Raw genomic sequence first — 27,895 nt, 5'->3', positions numbered from 1 at the left:
TTTATTAATAAGACATCTGCAGAGACATATATTTCACTGAATTTTGCCACATTAATTGGTTTCTTAGCAGATATACATAGATTATAAATGATAATCATCTATGTACTAGTAAGATTCATGCATATCCAGATGTGTTGCATAAAATATTAATGCATTACTCTAGTAAAAAATAAAAAATAAAAAATAAAATATAAATTTCTGATTCTATATATCAAAATAGTTTTTCAATAAAACTAATTGAAGTCAGGGTTCTACTGAGTAAATGTCACATTCTGACCACTAGAGGTCGATCACACAATTTGAAAATTGCAAAAATCAATTGGATCTTTTGTTTCCAAGCCAATATACAGTTGCAGGTATATTTAGGGGATTGTGTTATAAATAAATTGACTAAAAACAGGAATCTAACTTCCTTGGTGAGATTATGAGAAGAATAAATGTAGAAAATAGTTTTCAATTAAGCTGACCATCTGTGTAATAAACATACTCATTCTGTATCAGGGTTCATGTCTTCAGCAATGTCACAGGCAAGAGCCATGGTCAATTAGTGGGCTGGGGCCTCATGGCTCATTGCCTTGCACACTTCTAATTAGGGTTAGAATCTTACCAAAAAAAGCCTAAACATTTTAGAATACTTTTTATTAAATCAAATTACTGGAACATTTTTAGTTTTAACTTTTATAATATAGGACATAATTTAAAAGCAAACCCAGAAAACTGGGCTTTTGCATTTTGAAAGCCTCCCAAATTCCAACCCAATGAATAAATCTTCCTTCCCCCCAGTTTGATGGCAATGTTGGCCCTACTTGAACAATCCATTGTCAAGTTGTTTAGCACTTGCCAAGGCAATGGGCTTCCTTGTTGAGCAATTCCATTTTGTTTTTCCACTATGATGACTCCAAATTTTTGCTTATTGCATTAATTCTTCTCCAGTACATTTGATTCTGCCTTTTAGGTTATATAATGATTAAGTTTTGCTACGATTGGGTAGGTTCACTGGTTTACTTTACTTTCAGGAATACACACCATTCTTGTAACTCCTTTCAAACAGTTTTAAATGCAATTTAATTAGCATTCTTATTATTTTGGGGGTCAAAGCAAGATGATGAAAGCTTCAAGGCTGGTAAGTAAAAGGTAAGGTTCCCTGCTGTGCCTTTCAGGGTGTTGCCATGAATAAGACATTACCATGGAATATGCCATAAATATAAAACTACTGTGTGAATGACCCATTGTATGATGACCAAGGTTAGTATGGCTCGCTCTGAATATTAAGTAAATTTTAAAAACTTCAAATGTTCTTTTCAATCAGAAACGCTGCATCACGAGCTGAATTCTTTCTTTCCTTCCCTTTCTTCCTCCCTCCCTTCCTCTCTTTCTGCCTTCTTTCTTTCCTCCCTCCCTTCCCTCCTCTCTTCCTCCCTTCCCCCCTTCCTCTCTTTCTTTCTTGTTGTCAAATGCAGACTGCCTTCATAACAGAATTAAACATCTACTTCTCCTTCCAGCTCTCTATATTAAGGTGCAAGGTCAGGAGGCCACACTCATCCTAGGCATTCAGTGCTGGAACAACCTATGGAAGGGAGTTGGTGATATATTTGTCAAGCAAAGCTTTCTCTCTTATTTTTACATTTTAAATTTTGATAAGAACGCTTAATATGAGATCTACTTATATAAGGTATCTATAATAGTGAAACTAGCGAAGCAAAGTATACAATGGTGGATGCCAGAGACTGGAGAGAAGAGAAAAAAGGGAGTTGTTAATCAATGTGTATTTACTTGCAGTTATGCAAAGTTTTGCTTCTTACTGTGTCTGTGGGGTTGGGAAGGGGTTGAGCACAGTGATAAACTCCCATTTCTAGAACACTATCTGAGAACAATCTCTTCTGTTATGGTGCCTCCATTTCAGCCTATAGACTGATCTGCTAAGTTTCCATGTATGAGTGTCAAGGACAAAGTGTCACAAAATAAGCATCACCGAAATAGCTTTTGAGATCACTGAAATAGCATTTGAGATGTTATCAACCTATCTATATAGACACATACTGAAAAAATTATATGTTTCTTTGAAAGCCATAAAACCTGTGTTTCAGTCCTGGATCTGTGATTACTAACTCTGAAGCAAGTCAGTGTATATATTCAAGATTCAACTTCCTTTCCTATAAAACTATGTGCTTGAGTTAGATCTCCTCTACAGTCCCTATTAGTTATACTATTCCATGCCCATAACTATGTATATAAACACCTATTATGTATGGCTTAAGGGTAGAAACAAGTCTAGCTCATCAAATATTTTCAGAACAAACATATTACTTATAATTTATAAAATGTCTATTTATTTTGTACTCGCATGCATGAAATTGAAACAATAAAAATAATTTCAAAGGGATGGTGATTTTGTATATATATTCATATTTTATTTTAAGAATAATTTTGTAATTTAACCCAGAGACTTAAGAGAGTCTCTTGAACTCAAGAGAAAATAAATTCAATTAGAATGAAATTTGATAACGACTTTTTATAACAATAGACAGTTGTTTTTCTACTGAGAAAAAAATACTATGAAAATCAATCTTGTTGAGTGACAACCTTCAATTAAGTTAACTGACATTAATGCACTAAAGTCCCAATTTCCCCATCAATCACTTGCTTTGTCTTCATGGAACCATTTCACAGGTGAAATTCAAATCCATTGGTGTCAGGTTGATTTTTTAATCTAATTCATTGTATCAGGCTAGGAATTGTTAGTATACTTTTCTGAACCATCTGAAGCAGAAAAACCCATTGTTCTTTTTTTATAATATAAATATGTACCTCAGAAAAACAGAGGGAGATATATTTATGTGAATTGTCTAATAGGCGGGGATATTTAAGAAATTTGCTGTATTATCTGGAATATAGATTTGATACTACTGAAAAAAGTGGTGATTTCAGGATTATAAATGCAAGCTCTCTAAATGTAGTTGATACAGGAATATCATCTATAATATGTAAGTATGCATTATCCAGGTCAATGCATATAAGAACATTTTATTCTCAAATGAGTATATTTAAATTGTGCATGATTTTCACATAGCCTTTTATGTGCTTAAATCCATGATCACCATTAGAAAAATTTTAAATGGATAATATCAAAAAGCATTGGCATTATCTGTGCAGAAAATAGTAAGTGGATTATTTGCATATATTTAAGGAAACTTATTATCTGGGCATTAAACTACTCTATTTTGATAACTTGTATGCCAATATTTTTGTTAATATCCCTGTATTTTGTTAACAGCCTTATATTATAACTTTTTTCTATCATTACAGGGTCACAGATGTTGATCTATAATCTGGTCTGACACGCCACTATGAAAAGAGCAGTGAGGTACATTACTTGTAAACTGGGAAAGGGCTGGCTCGTGCCCTACAGTTTAGTGAAACTTTTCCTTCTGGTGATTCCTCTGGATAAATGGTATTGATTGGCTGCTCTTCGAAAATTGGTCCAAATCCTTTGTCTTCCTCAGAAACTACAAGAAAAATAAAATTATTTTACATTGTGTTGCTATAAGTGAAAGAATATTTGGACATGTTTAAAAAGATTTTGGAAAAAAATGCCAGAAACACAGAATCTCCATTCCCATTTGAACAAAGATATTTGCCTTCATAATCCTGAGGAAAACATTTAGGTGCTTTATTCAAAATTCTTTTCTGCCCATCTCTCATTGCATCTTCCAAAGCACCCAGTGTTGTCACGCTTAACTACTTATAGTCCCTCAAATGAGTCATGCTTTCATGCCTCTGAGCTTTTGCAACATGTTTTTTCCCCTTTCTAGACTAATCATCTCATTTTTGTCCTCCTATCAATACTCAAAATGTCCTTTATGATGCAACAGTAGTTAGTTCCTCCAGGAAGCCACCCCTCAACCCCCCTAGCCTCAGTTGGTCCTCATTTGTGCTCTCATAACTCCTCACATAGCTTATGGTACTTAACACACCTTCTGTGATTCTTGATACAATTGTCTGTTCCACGAGACTGCAAATGCTTGGAACAGGTGGCTGTGTCGATAATCTCTCAGCTAGCGGTCAAGCAGTCTGGAGCACAATAGGTGCTGAATGAGTTTTTAATAAGAGAATGAATGAATTTGTAGATGCTCTGGGGAAATTAGGCTCTTCCCTGAGTCACTTTTTCTTTTTTGTTTTATTTTTTTTACACGTGACCAATGCCTGTACTCAGGAACATCTAGAACAGTCAATAAACAAATTACATGGATATGGGATCTGACCAACTAGTTTAGAATTCATCACAAGCATACCCATGTTGGGAAGCAGCTGTTTCTCTGGAAGGGGCGAGTGATGCTTCACAGCAGGAAGACGAGAAGAGAATTACTCATATGACATCAATATGGCAGCACTTACAGAGAAGAGCTAAGAGCCATATGCCCCATATGAATTAATACTAGCATGTGTGGCTAGGAAGGAGGATATTCTTACATAAGATCATTAAAATGTCTCTGCTAGAGCAAAGCTATGGTTCACTCCTCCAATTTATTTTTTAAGAGAGTTTAAGGTGAACGCCACAGAGACATTTTTGTCTTCTCTAAAAACAACCTTGAAGATGAGAGCTTTGTTCCAGCTTCCCTGAATGAGTAGTTTTATTATATTATTTAAATCTTGCCTCAGTAGTGTTTACAGTGTCTTTGGAAAAATTATTTAAACTCTCCAAGCCTCAATATCACCCTTCATAAAATGAGGATAATAAAATCTATCCCATTAAGACACTGCAAGAATTATTTTGAGACAATGCACATAAGACAGCAGTGTACCTGGCTCACAGTCAGTATTCAATAAATGATTTTGCCAACTTTCTCATACATTTGCCAATCCTTTCAAAATTTAATTTATACATCTTATGTACATCTTATGCATATATCATTATATGTATATGTATATATTTGTATATCAACTCATGAAATTTCTAAAAGCAAGAAGCCACACTTTATTCACTCTTCCTGTTCTAGTGTTATTAGCGTTGTATCAATACCTATTTGGTACATGTCGCTGATTAATAAAATCCTCAAGTTAGTTTCTCTAAGTATGAAGCAACAATTTTTCTAAACTTGCCTGAAATATTTTAAAAAGGAGATGACTCATTTTTAGTTGGAATCACTGAAATTGCCATTCAAGAATTTATAGACCTCAGTTACATTCCATATCACCATTCTATTTCAGATAGCAAATTGCTGGATCAGAATCAGAGGAATGATAGAAACTAAGATTTAGTTCCAACAATGTACTTCTCCAAACTGTTGTTTTATGCAAGCTATTTGGTTTACATGATCAACATTTAAAAATGTTGTGGTTTACATGGTCAACGTTTAAACAAGAAAGGAAAGAGTAGGGGCATATGTTCTAAAGGCCCTCAGGCCCAATACAACCATAAATAAGATCACAAATGCAAGGTATTCACAGAAGCCCTCTGCTAATGACTGTGAAAGTCCTGCTGTGAGCAGTGTCTAGTTCCATATTCTTCCTGAGGCTGTAAAAAGCCAGAAATGCATATAACGTTTTCTGCTTCACTTCTAATAATTTTCCTGATGATGCCCAGTATTTCCTGGCCTTTTGGGATATAACCACACACCAGAGGAAATGAGGAGTAAATTCCAAATCTGTGATAACTGGAGACTTTCATTTGGATGTAGCCTCTAGATTTTTCAATCTCTGAAAGAAATGACCTTGTGCGTATCCATGATTAAAATCATATGCCATTTTTCTTCCCACTTGGACAATTTTATAAGCTCTTCCTTGAGTCTCTCCCAATTGCACAGCTTTTCTGATTGGAACAATTTAGTAACACCTGCTGATCTGGAGATGCTTTGTTTCTTCCCAATTCACATGAAAATGCTTAAAACGACAAGCAGAGAAGTGCAGTTTTATCAGTATTTTTAGATTCTCTTCTTGAAGACAAGATGACTACTATTTTAACTCTATCCTCAATCAATGACAATTTTAGTGTGAATTTTTCAAAAAATTTTTAAAAATTTAAGTAGACTAGATATGTAGAGAGTAAAAGTAAATATTATTTATAGAAGGTTAAAGCTCATAAATATCTTCTAAGTACATTGTATTTATATAACGATCCTGATGTTTATGTCATTACTGTTACTACCAATGCATAAGATCATTAAATTTAAGGGGAAATGGATATTTGATGCACTTATGCATATAATTTAAATAGAATATCATTGATCTGCACTGGATTGTATCTTGAGTTTCCATTTGCTACATTAGTGGTAGCGTAAGAATTTCAGAAAGTCACTTGGGAGACCTTTGATGAACTATAGGACTATAGGTATTAGTTGTTCCCAGTTCAGTCAATGACTTGAATATGATCTTGGGTATGGCGATGGATTTTTAGACAGAACACAAAAGCATGGTTCATTAAAGAAAACAAAAGACAAGCTTGATTTTATTAAAATAAAAAAAATTCTGTTCTGTGAAAGATACTCTTAAGAGAATCTCAGGTCTTCAAGGTTAGGGTTTTTCCTTTTGATTTTCTCCAACTTGTATTCCACAAACAGCAAACAGGAGAGACTTACAACTAACTAAATCTTTGTTGTATTTAATAAGAGGGATATATTAGTGATTGCACACTATTTCACAAAATTTGTCCTCATCTCAACAGGTACAGGTTTGTAATAGTTAAACCCCCTTTAACATTATTGGGTTTCAATGCAGAAATAGCCAGTCCTGGCCCATCTAACATCTGCTTCTCTAGTGCCCTCTGGCAGTGCCATGAAAGAGATTGTAATAATCACAAATTCTCAATTTATAATTTCATTAGCTTTCTTGAAACAACTACTTTTATCACTCTGAAATAGCGTTATGTTCATTCTAAACTGTCCTTAAATTATTTATGGTACTGTATGGTATAGGGGCGCCTGGGTGGCTCAGTTGGTTAAGCATCCGACTTTGGCTCAGGTCATGATCTCGCAGTTCATGAGTTCAAGCCCTGCGTCGGGTTCTGTGCTGACAGCTCAGAGCCTGGAACCTGTTTCAGATTCTGTGTCTCCCTCTCTCCCTGCCCCTCCCCAACTCATGCTCTGTCTCTCTGTCTCTCAAAAATAAATAAACATTAAAATAAATTTAAAAAAAAAAGGACTGTATGCTACCTTCAAATTCAACAAAGACAGAAGTATATATATATACATGCATATATGTGTGTATGTATATATATATATATATATATATATGAAAGTGGACTTGCATATTTTAATTAAATGTATAATCTTAAATATTTCATTTGATAGTGTATCTTTTGATTTTAAGGCATATATGCTTTTGAGATAAAAGTTGGTCAGCTTTTAGAAAATTGGTGATATTTCAGTAGTTTCTTCATCTTGATCATATGCATTAAAAATTATGTTTTTTTTTTCAGAAAAGAGACCAGCAATGAAAATTTCCATGGAAAATAATCAAATGTCACATACTTATAATGACGAGGTTGTATCTCTTGCCAACCAATATCTCAAGGAGTATATGTAAAGATTAAACACTTTTTGGGTGAAGTGAGTTGAAATTTATATGCCAAACTGGGTAATATTAGTAGTACCCCATGCTATTTTTCTTTCTCAAAGACAAGGACTCTTCATAAATTACATGTATATTTCTTCATATTCCTCATCCATCTGGCCTTTATAGGAACAGACAACAAAACATTCAGGGGACAAAAATATGAAGCTACTTTCCACCAAAATATTGGATTTATTTTTCACATTGAGAGAACACTGCATTCAAGCAAGATACTTTCCTCGTCTCATTCTCTAGGTCAAAAGCAGAAAAGGACACACTTCACATCACAGTAATGTTCCTGGTAAGCATTATTTTATAAATAGAGGGTCCCTGCTTATGTAAAATGTACAGGCCTAAATAAACAATGTATTCATTTAGATGGTTTAGCAATTACTGTACATATTTTATTTGGGGAACATATTTGAGTTCTTAAAAGATAAATTACTCAAGACAAGCTTGTGAATTGCATGGGCATGCGGGTGAATCTCTGAATGTGATCCTCACAACCCCCTTGAAGAGGGTCTGAGCTCATCATTCTGTTCACTCCACTAGGGCACTCAGATCAAGGAAAAAGAAATTTCTGGGAGGACACGAGGCTCAGTAAAGGAATCGTTAATGCAAGCATTACACTCTCAGAAACAGAAAATATGACCATCTTACTGTTTTTTTCTACAGCCATGGAAGTAATTACATGATAAATTACAGTGCTTTGGATGTATTATGAGGGTATAGGGCACCCAAGACAAGAAATAGGTATTACGTTACAGAAAAAGAAGATTAGTTTTTAAATATGTACCCTTTTTCTTAGTGGGTAAACTCTTCTAAAAAGAAGCACAAAATTATGGATAATTTCTCAAGCTAATTGAAGACAATATTTCATATCACTCTCTTTTGATTTACTCTTAATGCAAAATCACCAGTTTTCTACCATGTAATGTTAGTCTCTTGCAGAAATAAGTTCAATTCTTTAAATTATTTAATTAATTAATTAATTTATTTATTTATTTATTTATTTGAGGAGTGCAAGTGGGAGAGAGGGGCAGAGTGGGGGGGAGAGAGAGAGAATCTTAAGCAGGTTCCACATTTAGTGCTAAGCCTGAAGCAGGACTCAATCCTACAATCCTGGGATCATGACCTGATCCAAAATCAAGAGCTTTGATGCTTAACCAACTGAACCACCCAGATGCCCTATAAGTTCATTTCTTAAATTTGATCACGAAGATTAATAAGAATAAAATTATATAAGAATATTTGTTGTCAAATTTACAAATGTGAATGACAGGTAAAAGTTACTGCTTTTTTCAGTACCATTCTTAATTCCAACACTAACATAATCAGTTGTATTCTCTAAACTGGGATTACCTCACCTCTCTTTATGTGGAGATGGTCCACTGTAATCTTGCTATTCTATTTTATGTTTGAAAATTGGAAGCATAATTATGATTTGTACTTGAGATAATTTTTTATTCATTTTATATCTATTTTGAAACAAATTCTGTTTCTCATTCTGTAATATGTCATCTCAATCTGTTAGTTATAAAAACATAATTTTACATAAGTATAAGAAGAATCTCAAGGAAAAAAAACTATTAGAAAAAAGCAATGGCAAAAAATTTTGAACAGAGTCTAACACGGGGATTTTTACAATATTTACAATGTTACAATTATGGTAGTCTTATGGAAAACATGTCATGAAAATGTGGGTATAAGTGCCGTGAAGACAATGGAAATTCCATATCTGTTCTCTCTTCAGAATTTTAATTTTCCTTCATATTAGCTTTGAATATTATAGTCATATGGTAATCCCATTGCACAAATTATAGATTGTTTTATACTCTCCTACAGAATAAGTATTATACTGCTGTTTTATCTCTTCTCATATTCTTTTTTGTCACTAAATTACAAATGAATTAAAGAGATACTTATTTTCGTTTTTGGTTAGTATAGGTGAATGTTGGTCCTGAAATAGCTGTATCTTATTATTTTTTTCTTATTGTTAAAGTAAAGTAACAGCAGACCGTAATTGAGAAAGCATCTAAAATAAGTATTTACCCTCAAATATTCAGTTATTAATTAAATATCTGAATATTACAGGTTCACTATATGGAATTCAGTTGTATTCATTCTCTTAACTCAATAGGATACATGTTGGTTTCATACAATCTAAAAAATAAAAGAGGAAGAAATTTTTAAGAGACATGGAGAAGAGTGGAGTTGGGCTTTAGGATTTTTAAATAAATTTTGGTGTATTTTATTTTTCAAACTAAAAATATCTATGTATTATTTTAATGCATATATTTATTTTATTTAAAAGCTAGTCACCTAGGCTATTAAGACTACTATGAAGTAATAGTTAAAAACTACTGTAGATCCAAAATGATATATTGGATAGAACTCTCCTATTCATAAGTGAAAAAACAAACCTTACTTTCAACTCACCTAAGTGATGTAGCAGACATTCTTCTTTGACTAACCAGTTCTAGTCCTCCCCTCCTACCCTGATGACAAAGGTCAGATATGTTTAAGGATCAAATCTTCAGTCGCATGACTCAGAAATATAGGTCGACTCTCATTAATGTCATTACATTACTCCTTCCTATTGGAGGTAAATGTGTGAACCCACTCTGGACATTGAGGTGACTGGAGAACTACTGAAAGGTCTCTTACTTTTAAAAGAAATACATATGAGAAAAAATACAACCTGTAGATGTTATTATGTCTACACGTAATATCTGCAACTGCATCACTTTTCCAATAGGTCAAGTAGAAAGCCTTAGTGTTGACCATTGGATTCACAACGTGTACATCATTGGTGACATGGACAAAGCATCTTGGTTGAATGCTGGGGTGAAAGTCTGATCAAAGTAGGTTCAAAGGGAAATATGGGTCAGAGAAGGAAAGACAGAAAGCATACTCCATTTTCTTTTAGTAATAATGCTGAAAAGAAGAATAGAAAAGTGGGATATTAGCTATACAGTATGGGATTAGCAGAGACATGATTACTTAAATGAGAGAAATTACTACAGAATGTCTATATGTTGACAGTAATAATCGAGTAGAGAGGGAGAAACTGATGATGAGGAGACATGGCAGGCAATTACTGGAGCAATGAACTTAAATAAACCAGATGGGATAGGACAAGTGCACAGGTATAGAGTTTGGTATGGTGAGATCATGTATAAAACAAGCAGGAAGACACAGTCTATGAATATAGATGTGGAAGGAAACTACATATAGTGGGGTGAACTTGTGGAAGTTCTCTTGAGATTGCCTCTAACACTTCTGTGTAATAGAAAGTAAAGGACAGCCAGGAGCTGTTGGAGTTTTGAAGAGAGGGAAGCAACTCTGACATGAGCTAGGAAAATGAGGAGATGAATTCACTGGGGAAGTGAAGTATGTTGTCTGGGCAGTACCAGCTCTTAATTTGAAGTTAGTAGTCATGAATTTAACTTGATATCGGTCAGCATAAATGAGGTTTTTTTCCCTTCGTAACTACTAGCTGGGTGGGTGAATAAGCTTGGGAATATCTGGATATTTTACGACTCTTCTTTCCTCAGAGATTCACAGAACTTTTCTCTCGGTGTAATAGTGTTGGTTGAATTGTGCTCCCACAAAAAGATATGTTGAAGTCCTAATCCCTGGTACATCAGAACGTGAACACATTTGGAAATAGGATAATTGCAAAAGTAAAATCAAATTAAAATGAGGTTAAAGGTGGGCCCTAATCCAATATGACTGGCAACTTTAAAAAGAGGGAAATTCAGGGGGGCCTGGGTGGCTCAGTTGGTTAAGTGACCCACACTTGATTCTCGCTCAGGTTATGATCTCACAGTTCGTGGGATTGAGCCCTGCGTTGGATTCTGTGCTTACAGCACGGAAGGTGCTTGGGATTCTCTCCCTTTGCTCCTCCCCTGCTTGCACTCTCAAAATAAATAAATAAATAAATAAATAAACAAACAAACAAACAAACAAACAAACAAACTTAAGGAGGGCAATTCAGACACAGATGTAGACACACACAGAGGGAAGATGTGAAGAGACATGGGAAGATGACATATGAAGATGGAGGTGAACATTTGCAGTCATGCTGCCATGAGCCAAGGAATGTCCAAAGCTACCCAAAGTTGGCAGAGGCAAAGAAGAAGCCTTCTCCTACAGGTTGCAGAGGAAACACGGCCTTGATGATACCTTGCTTTAGACTTCTAGCTTCCGGAAGTGTGAGACAATACATTTCTATTGTTATAAGCCACCCAAGTTGAGTTACTTTATTACAGCAGTCCTAAGCAAGTAATATATGTATTATAATTACATACATAGTATAAATACTTATTACTTAAAGTTAACAATAACCACTGAACTTTTATGAACTAACCTTTCCCAAATTTATTTGACAATGAAGTCCTTTTTAATGTAATTCCTACTAAGATACTGTAGAACAAGTGTTTTCTGAAATGCTTGGAGAAACACTGACTTGACACAGCCCATATTTCCCTAACTCTGTGTTGTTTTTGTTCCACATCATTTATTTGGAATTAGCTCCATTTCTAACTTTTGAAATACTTCAAGATTCCCTAATGTACTACCCCCATCTTTAAATATTCCTTTTTTCTTCAAGGAAAATCTTTTAAAATGCTCATTATATTTTTCTTATAATTTCGTTGTGTACTTACTTATTTCCTAGTATACAGTAAGGTTGTTGAAGTCAAGAAACATATCTTACTGATCTTTATATAATGTACATGCAGTGATTCCTAACTCACAAGGTGGGAACAGAAATGGCTTTGGTGGAATTCATGCTAAGACTTTCCCATAACCCTCATGGCAACCTACAAATGAAAGTTCTTCTGACCCACTCTAGCATGAATATTGTTGATTTGGCATGCAAGTTGTAGCACTGTTTGCTCAGTGCCTCTTTCTAATTTTTTCATTCTCCTACCACTATGCAGTAGCTTTATAAGCTACGAGTCTTAGTGTGTTCACTGAGCACCTATCATGTAAGATCACTATGCTAGAATCTATCACCACATTCTTTTTTAGTCTTTACAAGAACCATGTGATTTTTATACATGGGAAAGTCAAAGCTCATAGAAGTTCAATAATTTGCACAAGATCACAATCTCTAGTGAATACCAGGTTGAATATGCAAATCCAAGTTGGTCTTACTCTAGATTCTGTCTTCTCCAGTATACCACTGCCTCTATTCCTGGCCAGAAATGTTCAGTGGTTGAAGTACAATCTAAATTAGCAGAATCACTAGTTATACTTAATAAATTATAAACAATAAACTCTGCACCATCTTTGGGGTCCTAACTAAACTGTATCTTAAGGTTCCAATGTCATTAACTTTAACAAGTTAAAGAACTTGCTGATAGTTCTTTTTCTCTCAACAAAGCAAGAGGATTTCAAAAGTAAGTTAGGTGTTTACAATATTTAAAATATTGCTTCAAAACTTCATGGCATTAAATTGTTACAAAGCATTAGGAAAAACTAAAGGCCACCTAGAATATATTTTCAATCTGCTATAATAATCTAAGAGCATATTTGTTTGTGGTGTATCCATTCATTCATTTTGGCAATCAAACAAGTTGTTTTATGACCCCAGATAAACTATCTTATAGAATCTCCAAGTTATCTAACATTTATTTGCCATTAAGTTTATAGATTTAATTTCTTAGAGATAAAATATGGTTCGTTTGGAAAAGTTATTTAAAAAATTTATTCTTTTATCAACTTACCTCCATGACCATATCTTCTGTACCATGTAAACTCTAAAAATAAAAGAAAAAACAATTTTAATCCCAAAGCAACTTTTCAAGCTGTGGTTTGAAACATTACTCAAGTAACTGATACTAGTTAATAAAATGACATTACTGGCCATTTCTTATTATGGTTGATGTATCTTCACATGTTAGCAACTATTTGTTTCATCTCTTTGCATTTTATAGTTGCATTAAAATTTGTGGTCAATAGAATTAGGACAAATTTTCAGTACAAATAGGTTTATTCCTTCATTTTATTCATACAAATAAGACTTAGCCAAAATAATCCTACCACAAAATTTTATTATATTTGTATAATATGTATATAAATATGCATGTAATCGTGTGTGTGTGTGTGTGTGTGTGTGTGTGTGTGTGATTCCTGTCATTATAGCAACGTCATTAAAATTCTCAAGCACTGATGGAATTATTATATTTTATGGATTCTGAAGTCATCATAATAAAAACTAGTCCCCAAAATAAAATAGCATTTTTACTTCCTTAATAATAAACAAAGAGTACAGTAGGATGTCTAGCAGGTTCATCATTAAAACAAAAATGGGGACTGATAAATGAAAAATAATTTCCACCTAAGTCTTACACTCAATAATAACCAAACAAGTATTTACTGAGTTAAGGCAATGAAATGAAGGTATTAGAAAAATGGATTGTTAGAAAACATGTTGCTTTCAGATAAAAATATAATGCCCCTCTCCTTGTAGGAAATATTTCTGAATCCTTTGTAGTTGTCTTTGAAAGACAGAGGTATAGTATCTCTCCTAAAACTACAGCACTTTCAAAACTGCTTTGTTGTTTTTAATGTCCTTGAACACACTGTAGATTATTTTAAAATTGTTTTTCACAACACCAGCCAGTAATAGGAATTGAATATTCAGTTACAAATCAATTCATTAAAAACAAAAGTAACAAAGGCTTAAAGCCCATTACTCTAATTATTTTACTACCTTTTACTTTTATTTATGCAATTGAGGTTACTTAAGGTACTGTATCCTTACGGTGAAAATACTATATAATGGTGAGCTATTGTATATCTTTTCCAATGGCACATAAAATTATGTCAATTTGTCAAGATTGGGTATAGCAGTAATATTTAGTCCCCAGCCATTGATAAATGTTACGCAGCAGGGACACTTTTCTCTCCCAGAGATCCACATTTTAAACATTAAGCAGCACACTACTACATAAGATTGATTTAATCTTGTGACATTTTAATTGAAAATAAAAAGGAAAATAGGGTCGGCTTTAATATGTATTAATTTACTTGTCTGACACAGATGTCAAAAAATATGAATACTAACTTCATGCACCAGATTTAATAAGGTGAATACACACATACTGATTACATTGACATAATTCATGGAGAATATGCAAAGGATATTTCTTACCTGATAAGCAGGTTGTAAAAGATATTATCACAAGGTGACTGACCAGCAACCACATTTTCATCTTAGGTGCAGAAGTTAGTTTTGATTTTTCAAAAAAGCTTTAGCTTTATGACAGTTGGATAGTAAACACCTACATCCAAAACAGAAGAGAAAGAAAAGAGAAGGAAAGGAAAGAAAAAGATAGGATAGGGGGAAAAAAAGGGAAAGTGAATGTTCATCATTTGAGGTCAACAATATTATCAATTCTATTTTATTTTAGCTTTCTTGTTTATAGAATAAGTTTTAGTTTATTTAAATACATTTGTAAGCACCATGTTGTATGAAATCAGTGCACTTGGTATCAGAGGGGTTATCAGCTGCCTCCCAGTCTTAACACTGTACAAACATGAGCAAATCACTCAATTTTAACTATAACCATTGAGCATAACAGTACTTTTCCTATAAATAGCACAGTAGTAAACATTTTGATATTGACCAATTTAATTGAAGATCAAATTTAAGCGAAGGGCTCGTAGGAAGATTCAATTAAAGATATGTCTGTATACGAGCTTTGGAAATTCATAGACATTATACAAAAGTGATATGTTAGGATTACCTGTTTGGTGGCTTGTGGAACATTTTTTGCCAGTAATGCTAATTTCCAAATACTGTGTGGAATGTGTTGATTAATGGAATGTGTTGATTAATAACACACTCATCCATCATCCTCTCCTTTATTATTCATTCAAAAAAAAAAGGCAAAGTAAAACTTATGTGTCAGCAAGGGAGAATCTAAGTTTTGTGGGGCCAAATCTTTAAAAGTTGGAAAGCTGTATTTAAGAACAAGACGACAAAAATTACTAATGTAAAGTAAACCACAGAACTATGCAGTAGTCTAATTAAAATACCTTGCTTTTATAAATTTTGCAAAAACTTAGGATCATGTGAAAACACTGGGGAGGACCCATCCAAGAGGTGCTGGGGATACCCTGGTGAAGGCTGTACACCACAACTTAAGCTTATTTAGCTTTGTGCCAAATCCATCTCTGTGAGTAAGCATATAGATAGAGGAATCAGAAAAGACTTAGTTGGCTTGCCCATAAGAAGCTCACAATTCAGTGGGCACACAGAATGTGTACAAAAATCAGTGTGATGGAACAGTTGTTTGGACCTAAATGCTATTAAACTTGAAAACACGTTAATTACTTTAATTAAAAGCATCGTAAAATACATTATGGTGAGAATGGATCTGACTGTGGCAGCGAGAGCATCACGGTGGAGGTATTACACTCTTAGATTTGAGTCATTGGGTGACATCAGAACCCAAGCAATTCTTTCTGCTCTCCTTGAGAGCTCTCTCCTGGAGAGCAACATGGTTCAGGGCACTAAAAAGAGACCCTTCAGTTGGGATACAACAGTAATTCCAACTTCGGAAGATATTAAATCACGTTTTCAAACAATGTATAATAACGTTGGAAACTCTCATGACCTAGAGTTGAATGTAAAATCTAAATTAAGACAGAGCCTGAAAACAATACTGAAAAGAAAATATCTAATGTTATGATGTTCAATATAGAAATATATTTAAACATTTTTTTTAATATATGAAATTTATTGACAAATTAGTTTCCATACAACACCCAGTGCTCATCCCAAAAGGTGCCCTCCTCAATACCCATCACCCACCCTCCCCTCCCTCCCACCCCCCATCAACCCTCAGTTTGTTCTCAGTTTTTAACAGTCTCTTATGCTTTGGCTCTCTCCCACTCTAACCTCTTTTTTTTTTTTTTCCTTCCCCTCGTGGCAATGAGAAAAAATGAAATATGGCCTTTTGTAGCAACGTGGATGGAACTGGAGAGTGTGATGCTAAGTGAAATAAACATTTTCTTAAGTAGCAAAACCAGAATGGTACTAAATGCTTACATCATAAAGACATGTAAAAAAACCCATAGGATTCTACTTATTTTTTTCAGTTGTGATGAATTTTAAGATCATATTTAGCACCACCCCCCCGCCACCCCCACCCTGATCTGCCAGAATTCTAGCATTTCCAGAGACAGGTAAAAATATTTATTGGTACTACATGGACCAGGATAAACCCATATTTCTCTTTTGGTATGTAGATTATTCTGCACTGAAAAATCAATCAAGAATCAATTATTTCAAGAAAAAGTTGAGGTGAATTCTCAACTTTTAGAGAAACATAAAAACAGAAAATACAGTGGAAATGGGTCAAATTAGCATCAGGAAATGTTTAAAATATACTTGCTTAAGTACAAATATCAACAGTTAATTTTGAAATGCCAGGATCAATTTATAACCAATTTCTTTCTCTTGGATGTAGGTGAGAAAGTGAGAACTACAAGTTTGTATAAATCGTACTTTCTGGACTTTTAATTTTAATTTTTTTTACTAAGCAGAGAGAAAAAGAGAATATTCCTTCAGGAATCGGGGAAATCAATTAAATGATCTATGGAAAGATTTCTAGCTATTCATTTCTATGATGTACAGTATCATTAGTATTTAAAGATAGACCTAAATGAAATTATTGAAACCTGTACACATTGCTTACATCTTGCAAAGCTTGTCTAAAAAATTTACATTTGAGCATTTTCTTGATCTGCTTGATCAAGATCTTATTTCTTCTCACAGAGTTATGTACACTAATCAGGATGAATTCTCTTCATGAAAAGGAAGGTAGGGGCGTCTGGCTAGCTTAGTTGGTCAAGCATGAGAGTCTTCATCTCAGGGTCATGAGTTCAAGCCCCATGCTGGGCATGGAGCTCACTTTAAAAACAAAAAGCAATGAAAAAAAAAAGAAAGGAAAAGAAAAGAAAGGAAAAGAAAAGAAAAGAGAGAAGAAAAGAAGAAAGAAAAGGAATGTAGAAAAGGCAAACAGATAAACTATGCCAAAACTGTTGTGTCAATCACTTCTTTTTTTAATATTAACTTAGATAATATACTGCAAAAATTTTACAGATTATAAAGCATTACACTTTAATGTGGTGGTAATTATTGTTTTTTAACTAGTTCTAATTTACCTATTAATAAACTATTATGATTTGCGAACTCTTAATAATTCTCACAGATATTCAACTTTAAGAGCCAGGGATGGTGCAGCAGTTTGGTATTGAGGGTAGAGGAACCAGCACTGACCAGACAGAAAAAGAATCAGGTGAATCGAGGCAAAGAATGAAGAACAATTTCTGTGAAAGTTTTCATGAGGTTTATAATTCAGATGAAGTATGTCAGCGAGATTTTGGTCTATTTATCTCATTAACTTTAAAAGTAGTCTCGGAAAGGAGAGCTGGTCTAAAGGAGGATTAGCTGTGCCCACACAGAGCAAGTGATTTCAGAAAATTGGAGGTAAAATACATAAGAATTTTCTAGCTCTGGAAAATCATTTGACATTGCCTTCTTATATAACCACCACACTATGTGGGAAACTATGGCAAGGCAGAGTCAAAACAGAACAAGGGGAATTCAGCCAGATCTTGCTGGAATTTTGGCTCACCCAGTTTTTATGATAAAAATATATTTTATTTGCCATATAACTAGAATCTCAAAAGAAACATGAATTCAATCTCAGATGTTTCAAAAATTCAGAAAGTCCCCATATAACTTTGGGTGGACATATTAATATAAACTGATTAAATTAAATTATGATTTAGGTCCATTAAATTTGTCTCTTTAGAAAGGGATGAATAGGAGCATGTATCCTGTGTAATTAGAACTCATCTCATCTCCTGCCACATGTGGATATCGTACTGTCCAGGGAAGTCACCAACTAAGAGCTTTCCTCACTTCCTCTGTCAGAAAATGTTCATCAAAACTTGCTGTAAAACGAAAGCTGATGTCATTAATCAATTTTTAAAACCAGAGTGGGGTTTTCTCAGTTATTCAAAACTGCTACAGTAGGGTCACCTGGGTGGCTCAGATGGTCGTGTCCTATTTCAGCTCACGTCATGATCTCACGGTTCGTGAGTTCAAGCCCTGCATTGGGCTCTGTGCTGACAGCTCAGCATGTGGAGCCTGCTTTGGATTCTGTGTCTCCCTCTCGGTCTCTGACCCTCCCCCCATTAATGTTCTGTTTCTCAGAAATGAATGTTTAAAAAAATGAAAAACTGCTGAAGATTTATCTATATGAGTGCTTATGTTCTAACAAAAACACATTACCCTTATTATATTTTCCCAAAATTAATTATGCTATAGATTTGGCTATTAGAACTGGGCCATAATTCAAGTCTAATGGTTGAATACGCCAAACATATAAGATTTTGTGGTTGTTTGTTTTTCTTTTAAAAGTTACTACAAGTGCTCAGTTGGTTAAGTGTGCAACTCTTGATTTCGGTTCAGGTCATGGTTTGTGAGTTCAAGCCCTGTATTGGGTGTCATGGAGTCTGCTTGGGATTCTCTCTCTCACTTTCTGTCTGCCCCTCTCCCACTTATGCACATGCTCACTTTCTCTCTCTCTCTCTTTCACACTTTCTCTCCCAATAAATTAAATTTTTTTTTCAGTTAGTGATAAATTACTAATGTACTAAATAATGAATTTCATGATTTTTTGTAATAGAATCTTCATTTTGGCAAAGTTTTCACAAACAGCACATCGTACAAAGAACCTGGGTACCTGTTATGAAAAGTTTCCCCATTAATGACAAGGTCTTGTTGCTTTTTTTTTATTGTGGTAAAATACACATAACTTCCATTAAGTTACACAACCAACACCACCATCTATCACCGTAACTCTTTACATCTTTCAAGACTGTAACTCTGTACCTATTATACAATAATCCCCCAAGACCTCCTCCTCTAAGACCCTGACACCCAACAGTCCTCTTGATTTTTTTTACCTCCCCTTTCCCACACCAGAGCATCTGTAGCCTCCATTCTACTCTCTGTTGCTATGAGTTCACCTTTTCTCACCCATTCTTTAGCTTGTAGCTTGTGACAAGTTACTCAATCTCCAACCCTCGTTTTCCTCATATGTAAAATGGAAAGAATGACTATTTCATAAGACTGTTGTAAGAGTTACATAACATTGTACATGTGAAATATTTATGATGAAAGTGTTTAATAAATATTAACTTATTATTCTACCAGGCCATAGACCCACCAGGTTAGGGAACATGATTCTTATTCATTGTTGCTTTTATAATGCCTGGCACATAGAAGTCTCTCCATATACATTTAATGAATAAATGAAGGAATGAATGGACCATTCCGTAACTATTCCAAAGCACTTGCCATAAACAAAGCGAAATTTAACTTTAATTGCTTAAAATGAGGGTAGGATGATGAAAAATAGTAACAAGGAATGTCTCCTAGGCAAACCATAAGAGACACTTAAATACAGAGAACAAACTGAGGATTGATGGTGGGGGGATGGGGGTGTAGGAAGGAGGGAAAAACAGTTATGGGCATCAAGGAGAGCATTTGTTGGGATGAGCACTGGGTCTTGTAAGTAAATGATTAATCATGGGAATCTATTCCCGAAGCCAAGATCACACTGTATACACTGTATGTTAGCTAACTTGATGATAAATTATATATATACTAAAAAAAAAAAAAAAAAAAAAAAAGAATGTCTCCTATTAGAGCTCTTTTCTCTGTTAGGGATTATTGTTGCTTATAAATAGAGTCTAGAAGAGGGTATTCTAACTAGCAATATTTAAAGCATTTTTAATATGTACTTTATTAAGTGTTGGAAGTCTCTGTCTTCTGATATGAATATGCACATTCTAGTCAGAAGGAAAAGTTTTTCATTATTTTGAGCCTCTCTGTGTCATACCACATTATCTTTTCCTTCACTCCAAAATATTGCCTATTTCAATAGGACAGTGAGTCATCAGCCTGACAACATGTAATTTATTTCATTTAATGAGTTTCTTGCTGTTCAAATATAAGAGCAGCCTTCACATCTTGTTCACACATTTGTTTTCTGCTAGTGATTTGTTCCATTGTGTTACCAGTTATCTTATTATTTGTGACTCTCTGATCACATCCGCTCAGCAGTGCTGCAGAGGAGAGAGGCAGTGAGGATGGGCCCATTTCTGCGAACTCAGAAGAGGCCACTCTTCTTACTTCGCTCTGGAGGACATACCATCGAGTAATTCAATTCACAGCTCGCTCCCCAGCCCCCACAGGCCCGAACGCGTTGCAGCAAATGAAGCGATGGAGGAAGAAAACAAACAACTCTGACAAAGATGTGTCACTTATGGGAGCAGACATTTTACTTCCCCAAAGCTGAAAATACATAACGACCAAAAGCAGAAACCAGGGATGCATTCCTGTGCCCAAGGCAGCGCTGTGCACCCGGAACTTGCTCGCTTTCAGAGCCCTGTGGCCTCTCTACTCTACTCAGGAGACGCCTCCCAGCCAGTCCTGCAGATGCAGCATCCCCCAAACCATCACAGATCTCTAGGTGTCTAGTGACTGCTGGATCCCAGGGAATTCAACTTCTTTTCCACTTCTTTTCTCTAGCATCCTTCACTAAATCTCTCAGTCACATTAAAACAAAAACACATTACAATGAGACAACACAAAGCGGCATGTTTCTCCCTTCCATCCTTTTCCTTCTTTTTTCCTACACTTGTCTTTCCCCCTACCTCTCCCTTTCTATGTTAGACAATGCAAGAGTTCTCCTTTGAGAAATTTGGTCCATATCTAGATATTCATTTTTCTGCCGGACAGACACCATCTAGCTCTTTTGTTTAGTTCTGGCTTAGGCTAACACACAAAAGCTATTTAAAAGCTTCAGCGATACATTAGTGGTGAGCATTTGGGCACTAACAATTATTTGAAAATTATTTAGTTTTGCTATAGAATCAAAGGATGTTTCATTAAGGCCAAAACAACTAATATTTCATTGCACTGATGGTTATATAATCATTTACATTGGTAGAGAACAAGATCTTAGGAGTATTGATAAATGATACATGTAATCAAATGGTCACGTCTCTATTTTAGAAAGAAAAAAGAGATTTGTGGGAATATCAGGAGTCTATCCTGATCTATTCTTAACACAGCTCATGAAAGGCCATGTTAAAAAGAATATTTACTTACGGTGCTCGTTGTTCTGATCTGGTTCAGAAAAACATTTGCTATAAAGTACTATTTCTAGAAAATAGTAAGAGGAAGCTTATTGGAGTTGAACACAGATTAGTCTAGGTGAAAATATTCCAATGTCTTCTACTCTACATTTTAATTTTTTTAATGTTTTTATTTATTTTTGAGAGAGAGAGAGCACTCAATCAGGAGAGGGGCAGAGAGAGAGAGAGGGATACAGACACAGAATCGGAAGCAGGCTCCAGGCTCTGACGTGGGTCTCGAACCCGTGAGCTGTGAGATCATGACCTGAGCTGAAGTCGGATGCTTAACAGACTGAGCCACCCAGGTGCCCCCCTACTCTACATTTTAAAAGCAGAGGACATTTTATCCTGAAATTTATCATTCTGAAATTCTGCCTCTGCTGTACAAGTCATTTAATCTTCCCAAGGGGTCATCACCCAGTCTGTAAGTGGAAATCCAAGTTCCTTCTTCACAGGATTATTGTGAGTACTAATGTATGTATGTGTGTGTATGCAAGTAAAAGCCCTACAACATAAGTACATAATAAAAGTAAATATTAAAGTGGAGTAAGTTAAATTTCCCAGAAATAAAATTAGTTTTTGATCTTAGAAAAAGGGCTACCCCTTTAGAGAGGGGATATTATATATTTAAATGTTAAGTCCATTAAACATCTTCATATTGGGGCACATGGGTGGCTCAGTCAGTTAAGCATCTGGCTTTGGCTCAGGTCATGATCTTGCAGTTCGTGAGTTGGAGCCCATATTGGGCTCTGTGCTGACAGCTTAGAGCATGGAACCTGCTTCGGATTCTGTGTCTGCCTCTTTCTCTGCCCCTCCACTGCTCACACTGTCTCTCTCTCTCTCAAAAATAAATATTAAAAAAAATCTTCATATCAATATTCTAATTTTCAGATTATGAAATGTAATTTAAACATAGGTAACACATCTCCCTCTAGCTGAATAATTGCATATTTCAGATGTTCTTCTCCAGTCTCACACTGACTTCTTTAAACTCTATCATCAAATTATTATTACCTCAGTTCACTAGTTTTTCTGCAGTCATTAACAATATTTTAGCAGCTTACTGCTATGATCAAATATACTTAGTAAAAGTTTCTGAAGAACTTGCTGTCTAAGCCAAAGAATAATAGCACAGACTCGAGAAAAACACCCCATTTTCTGAAACTGATTATAAACAGTATCCTTTTTCAGAACAGGGTCATACATTGTTCAACTAGTAGGTAGAGCATAATATTCTTTAGATTGCAATCTTCTTAGTCCTTGAAACAGTCCACCACTTGACTGTGTATGAAATATATGTAAAGACTGAAGTGATACAATATATTTTAAAACATTTCAATAAATATGACATCATCAGATTGTGAAGTATGTCTTAGGGGCTGCTGAAGAAAAAAATATCTGAAGGCATTTTGAAGATGTGTATATTGAGTACTGACAGTATAGCTTGCATTTAACAGAACAATTGACTCCTCACATTTTTAGATTTTATGATTAATTATCCATTTATTTTTAAAATTATGTAAGACATGCAGAGGAATTTAAAAATAGTAGAACCCCTGTTTGTGATATTTATAGCACATATATTTTCACAGGCAAATTTAAGCTAATGATGTCATATAAGACTAATGATGCAGTCATGCTTATCACTGAGACAATTTCAGGAAACCATCACTTTCAGGTAGTAAACAGAAAGTCCTACATATATTTTGTCCCACATTTTAGGAGTGTGTGTATGCGTGGTTGGGTAGCTCTTGACATTTGAGAAAATGCAGAAGGGTCCTGCTGATTGCAAACTAATCCCCCAACATGACATACTGTCAATTGTGCCCGTTATTTTGCTTGAAATTACAAAAGTGAGATGCTATTGGAAAATGGAAACAGTAATCATGAGCAAATCAGACAACATGATTTCATAAGTAATTCCATAAATTACCAGTTCAGTCAATGAACAAGGGAGGAGCTATTTCATCAAGAAAGATTTAAAACTCAAACGTATATTTATGAATTCCACTCAACCTCTTTCCTATCAGTGTATCAATATGGCTCACTTTGTTATTCAAGGGCAAACACATGTTTTACTCTACTTTGAATACAGTGCTACATTTGGCAAACAACTGTTACTAAATTAAAAAAAAAAAGAAGAGAGGAATATCAAGTGAGAGGTGAAACACAGCAGGTAGGTTTTAGGACGAGTTAGGAAGGATACTGGGAAGCAGAACTGATTCTTCCTGTGTTATAAAGAATAGTGGAAGCAACTGAATGGAGCCAATGAGTAGGAGTGTTGACAGTAACAAGGTCACCTCAGCTACTGGGAACCATAAAGGAGCAATACCAAGGATTGGAGCTAAAAATTTTACAAATCATTAATCTATATATCATCTCCTCTGACACTACCAAATGTCTAAGATTTTGAGAGACGAACAGTTATCAAGATCATGTGGATTGCCCAAAGATACACAGAGCCAGCATGTGACTCCTTCTATTCTAGAAAGATTTAAACCCTTTACTCTTTATTGTTTATTTTTTGAAAGATACTTAGAATTTATCCTAGCTCTAGATTGCAAAAAAAAGGGTTTTTTTTGTATATTCATGATCAACATATTTTTCAAAATGCTAAGATGGTGCTTCCCAAAGCATGGTCTACGGGCCAGCTACCTTAACAGTATTTGGATGTACTTGTTAATAAAATAGATTTCTGAAAAACTCCCAAGAATAATTACAGTCTCTGTGGGAATAACCCAGGTATCTACTTTTTAATCAAGCTTCCCAGGTAATTTGTAGGCATACTACAAAAACTATAGTTCAAAAACTACTGTATTGTAGTAAGTGTATTAAGTGAAAGTCAAAATATTTCCAACACTCACAGACAACAATCAAATGTGTTCTGAATTCATTAGACCACATCTTTAAGCGGTGCACACTAAATATCAGAAGATAACTAACATTTAACATTCAATAACTCATCTCTTAAAATTATGTCTGCACTGTTACTTTGTTGTGGCTTTTGGTCTGGGTGAGAATTGAATATCCTGTATGTCTACATCTGATTTACTTTACCACATCATAATGAATAAGGCATTTTGACATGTTGCTTTTACTAATACCTAGAAGTTGTCTTACTATTAAATGAGACTTGTGGGACTATAATGACATGACTGAAACGTACTATTAACTTCTCTTGCAGCCCAACAGCCGTTCAAACGGATCTGAGATAGCTGGACTACGTCAAAGTAATGTGTTTCATGATACCTTCCTTGTGAATCATATCTAACAATCCAAAATAGGATTGAATAAGTCTTTGACAGCAGGAAAAAAATTCCCATGCCAGCAAGACAGAACTTTCCCTTTTGCTCTCCCACAGACTCGCAAGAGAATGAAACCTGGGAAGAAACCATACCAGATGGAAACATGCACTCAACTTACACTGGGAATTTTAAAGACTTCCTGGGCTGTCAGCTCTCCTCTGTATGACTTTATTCCTCTGTAGAGATGGCCATGTCTAATACCAAGGATTCACTGCTACGGCCACTCTGCTTTCTGAAGCTCCATTTGTAGCCATTCTCCCTAAAGCAGCTGCTTCTTGCTCCACAATATCTGTATGTCTTACATGTAAAAGAGCAGGTATTTATACTACCTCACCAACCTCAAGGCTGAGAATAAAGGCTCAAGAATAAAGCCTCAAGGCTCAAGAATAAAATTTCTTACTGTCTTCTGACAAGAGATCCACCCATGATTGAAGAATGAGGCTAATGATCTTGTATCTCCTAATCACTGCTGTTCAGGTTGAGATACCGTACAGAAGGAAAGAGCAGGATATAACGTTGACATTCTATTTTTCAAATAACAGGGGAGAATCACTAACTGTAGGTCATTATATCAGTATTTAAACTGAGGAGTGATTCCTACCAAAATAATTTAGGCCCCTATTCCTAGAAACAATAGAAGAGAATTATTTTTAAATGCACTTCAACTCAATTAAACAATATGTATTTAATAAGTATTTATTTTTGAAACACATATAAGAGGGTATATGTGAACATTTGTGCACTTGAATTAGATATCAGTTTTTATTGGGTGCTGTTCAAAGATCAAGAAATTTGTTTTATTTCCTTTGAAGATTATAAAATAATCATATAAACATAGCTGGATGATCCTTTTTAATTATTCATTCCTTCCACACTATTTATGAAGCACCCATCAGTAGCAACATTTTGTAGCAACAGCAAAAGTATTGGTAAATCAAGGATATACATTCAGTGACAGAGTTTCTAGATGTAAATGCCTCAGCAACAGTTTGTCTCATTCCTTTTACCATATTCCATATTGCTTAACACAAAGCCTTACTCATTAAAGGCACACAATTAACATTGGTTGAATAAGTTTATGGAATAACTACTAAAAGCAAATCATTGGTCTATATTTGACAGGTAGATCCATGCAAGCAGGTGGAAGTGCCAATATTAAAAGCATACAGAAGGAAAGTAAAGGTTAAAGTCCGAGAACTCTGCAGAGTTTAATATGGCCAGGGCATACACTCATGGGAGAATTAGAAAAAAGATAAGTGGGAAGAAAATGGAATCAAGTTATGGAGCCTTAAATACCAAATGTTGAACTTTGATTTCATAGGTGGTAAGTGAGTTTCCCTTGCTGAATTGTTCTGCAGGAAAATATCATCATTCTATTTGATCCCAAGTGCTTTGGTTGATGAACACTGTGTTCTTCAGTCTCCTTTTCAGTGTTCCATTCACAGAAGAAATACTGGGGAAGCTCCCTAATTCTCTCCCTATTCTCATGCTCTTTTGTGGAAGTTTCTGATTTATAACAACAATGTAGTCTTGAGCTATACAAAGAATTTTACTCCTTGTTATTCAAATTTGTTTCAAGTATTAATTAAATTTTCCATAAGACAAGAGTGGATATATCCCTCCACTTAAATACAATTTCAGAACAAAGATATGGCTAATGCAAAGTCTGAAGTCTAAAGGAAAGGGATTCCACAGTTTCTGATAATGCCTTTATTTTCTCTTAACGTAAGGAATTATTTCTTTTTATGAAACTCAAGTCTTATCAGACAACAAGTACTTATTGAGCACCTACTGTATGAAAGGGCCCAGACAAACCTCAGTTAGTATTAGAAGTAGAGGCAAATTTTCAATCTTCAGATACATAGAGTCTACTTAAGCACACCAATCATAACAATCTTGCTGGATCTATCCTTGATCCCGGTTACCAAGAGGAATCCATGCCAGAATTTTATTATTTTAAGGAACATGTATCGAAATATCTGAAGCTCAGTGAATAATACAAAGTTTAATTTGATCTTCAAAAAAGTTAACTCTCTTGTACTCTGCCTCAAAATTTGTCAGCAGTACACCAACACTTCATACTTCCTTCAATATCTATTGAGTATTTTATGTGTTATACTATACATTATATTAGGTTATAGAAATTACAATACTATAGCATATTTATACTTTATAATCATATTATATATGCTGTAATTAGAATTATAACTATTTTAGAAATTAAAAGATCAATTAAATAATCCTTAGCTTCATAGTTAATATAACCACACCCCATTATCTCTCAACTTGAAAGGCAGATTCTGTTCTAGAAGCTTATTATTAATATTCATATGAACTCAAATGATACAGTAATTATTATTAACCTCAGTTTATAAATAAGAAAACAATGTCTCTTCTATATTTCAAGACTTAAATCAAGCTTTCTATTTATAGGAAAATCTAACCTCTGGCAATGTCCTATGAGATTTTCTCCCTTGTCTAAAATCAGGGAGCATTTGTTTAACTCACTCATGGATTCCTTATTATTAGGTTCTTGCTTATCTTCAAATGCCAGGCCACTTCCAACTGAATATAGGGACACTTTATCAGAAGACTTATTTGAAGACAATTTCAAGAACTAAGGGGTGAAAAAATATTTTGGAGAAGTGGTTTCTTAGCCAAAATTTGGTATTTTTGACAGGTCTTGATGGCTTATGAAGATAAATATAGCAGAACATCTGACTATAAAACTGTCTTGGAAAGTCTGTGCATATGGTCACAGCATTTTAGATTTTTATATTATCAAAAGGTAATGAGATTAAAACACA

The 27,895-nt window shown here is 34.6% G+C and overlaps 1 protein-coding gene across 3 annotated transcripts in view; it reads right to left on the bottom strand.

Moving 5' to 3' along the window:
• CNTN1 (contactin 1) overlaps positions 1 to 27,895 on the bottom strand; it is a 366,494-nt gene that overhangs the window by 161,002 nt on the left and 177,597 nt on the right. For all 3 annotated transcript variants that reach the window (XM_047868302.1, XM_047868304.1, XM_047868303.1), the window contains 3 exons: positions 14,714 to 14,843; positions 13,284 to 13,316; positions 3,374 to 3,506 (listed from right to left, as the gene is read on the bottom strand). In XM_047868302.1, coding sequence (XP_047724258.1) covers positions 3,374 to 3,506; positions 13,284 to 13,316; positions 14,714 to 14,774 — 227 coding nt within the window. In that variant the 5' untranslated portion in view covers positions 14,775 to 14,843. The remainder of the gene's footprint in view (positions 1 to 3,373; positions 3,507 to 13,283; positions 13,317 to 14,713; positions 14,844 to 27,895) is intronic.

The sequence above is a fragment of the Prionailurus viverrinus genome, chromosome B4, assembly GCF_022837055.1.
Source record: "Prionailurus viverrinus isolate Anna chromosome B4, UM_Priviv_1.0, whole genome shotgun sequence".
NCBI lineage: Eukaryota > Metazoa > Chordata > Mammalia > Carnivora > Felidae > Prionailurus > Prionailurus viverrinus.
This window is presented reverse-complemented; position numbering and strand designations above follow the sequence as displayed.